The sequence below is a fragment of the Mustela nigripes genome, chromosome X (genome assembly GCF_022355385.1).
Source record: "Mustela nigripes isolate SB6536 chromosome X, MUSNIG.SB6536, whole genome shotgun sequence".
NCBI classification, from domain to species: Eukaryota; Metazoa; Chordata; class Mammalia; order Carnivora; family Mustelidae; genus Mustela; species Mustela nigripes.
In genome coordinates this window covers 844397-846386 of record NC_081575.1, presented here as the reverse complement: position 1 = coordinate 846386, position 1990 = coordinate 844397, and the positions used below count along the sequence as shown (strand labels likewise).

Below are 1990 nucleotides of genomic sequence, written 5' to 3'. Positions count from 1 at the left end.
TGCATGAGCTGGCACGGATGCTGGCCTACCAAGCAGTTAGGAAGTGTCCTCCAAGTAAAGCAAATGAGCCCCATGCCCTTTGGCTTCTTGGTCTTGCAGGAAGAAGGGCAGCAATAGCCAGGAGGCTCAGGGGAGCTCTGGTCACAGGCTGAGCTCTGGACTCATGTCCCAGTCCTGGTGAACCCAAGGAACCTCCACCCGCCCTGCGGACCCCGGCTTCCCACCTGAGCGCCCTGGTCAGTAGGTGCGATGAACACGATGAATGGTGAGAGTTCCGCCGTGCGGACAATCTTCAGGGTCTAGAAGAAGAGGAAGGGCCGGAGTTAGCCACCCTGATGACTTCCTCCTGTTACATATCTCTGAGCATCACCAAGCCCAGTGCTGTTTCCATCCTTCCCAGTACAACTGTTCTGGGTTTAGAGAATTCCACCAAAACCACGTGCACCAAACCTCATCTGTGCCCGCCTTGCCAGGCCTCCCCACCTGGGGCTCAATGTCAAGGATGGCGATCTTGTCCTGCTCGTGAATCTGGTGCACGGTTTCAAATTTGGTGCCAAACATGTTGCCCTGGTAGCTGCCGAACTCCAGGAACGCACTGGCGGAGATGCTCCTGGCCATCTCTTCGGCAGAGATGAAGTGGTATTCCTTCCCGTCTTCCTCATTCTTCTTGGGCGGCCGTGTCGTGTCTACACAAGAAGCCAAATGCCCGATGAAACTGGGGGTCCTCACCGTCCCCTAGGGCCTTGGCCCATGGCTTCTGTTCATGAATCCCAGCTGCCTTCGGTGCACAGGATCCCGCAGAGCAGGAAACGCCCTGTCTATCTAGAAGGTACTGGACCTTCAAGCGGCAAAGCCCAATGTACAAAATTCCTATCCCTTTTCCTATATGAAGTTACATACCTCTTAAACCACCAACCCCAGGAATATGAGAGCTCAGAACTAGAGAAAGGACAGCTGATTATATATATTTTAAAATATTTTATGTATTTGTTAGAGCGAGAGTGCACAAGGCAGGGGAGCGGCAGGCAGAGAGGGAGGGAGAAGCAGGCTTCCCCCTGAGCAGGGAGCCTGACATGGGACTGGATCCCAGGACCCTGGGATTCTGACCTGAGCTGAAGGCAGGTCCCCAACTGACTGAGCCGCCCAGGTGCCCCTGATTATATATTTAAAGCATATCTATGGGCTATGGTTAGGATTTCTTGAAAGCGTATGTAAAATTTCCTTTTTATAGCGTGGAAAGAAGAGTACTTTGGTTTGGTTTAAACTCATTTTGTTAAATGTCGGAACATTCTTTAGTCATAACATTTACTATTATTCATATAGACTGTCCTCTAAAACGTGCTCCACATATCACGGCTTGCAACCCAACCCCTAGCACCTGTCTCCAGTGGATGCATCCTGTTCGTCTCTCAATCCACAAGTGCTCAGGCCTCTCTCTTCCCATCTCCTAAAACAAAAACTCTTCTTTACTGGCTATTTCTACTTTCAAACTTTCCCACTCATTCCTCAACCTAGGGCCGTCTGCTTTCTGCCTGTGGCATGTTACTTATCCCTAAAGCCAAAATACAGAAGCAAGGAGTAAAAAAATACTAATAGCAGATTCAGAATTTAGTTTTCAGCCTGGATGGCTCAGTGGGTTAACCCTCTGCCTTCGGCTCAGGTCATGATCCCAGGGGCCTGGGTTTGAGCCCCACACTGGGCTCCCTGCTCAGCCGGGAGTCGGCTTCTCTCTCTACCCCTTCCCCCTGTTCGTGATCTCTCTCTCTCTCTCTCTCAAACACTCTCTCTCAAATAAATATATAAAATCTTAAAAACAAACAAACAAACAGAGAATCCCGTTTCCTACTCTGATAAGCACAATCAGACTATGCAGATTCTGGGAATGCAAGGCCTCGGATTCCTAACCCTAACCTCTAACCCTAACCTCTAACCCTAACCTCTAACCCTAACCTCTAACCCTAACCTCTAACCCTAACCTCTAACCCTAACC

General features: G+C 49.9%; 1 protein-coding gene across 1 annotated transcript in view; it reads right to left on the bottom strand.

The window, feature by feature from the left end:
• MPP1 (MAGUK p55 scaffold protein 1) overlaps window positions 1–1990 on the bottom strand; it is a 21070-nt gene that overhangs the window by 1832 nt on the left and 17248 nt on the right. The window contains exons 10-11 of the mRNA XM_059384842.1: window positions 484–686; window positions 225–299 (exon numbers count right to left, since the gene is read on the bottom strand). Coding sequence (XP_059240825.1) covers window positions 225–299; window positions 484–686 — 278 coding nt within the window. The remainder of the gene's footprint in view (window positions 1–224; window positions 300–483; window positions 687–1990) is intronic.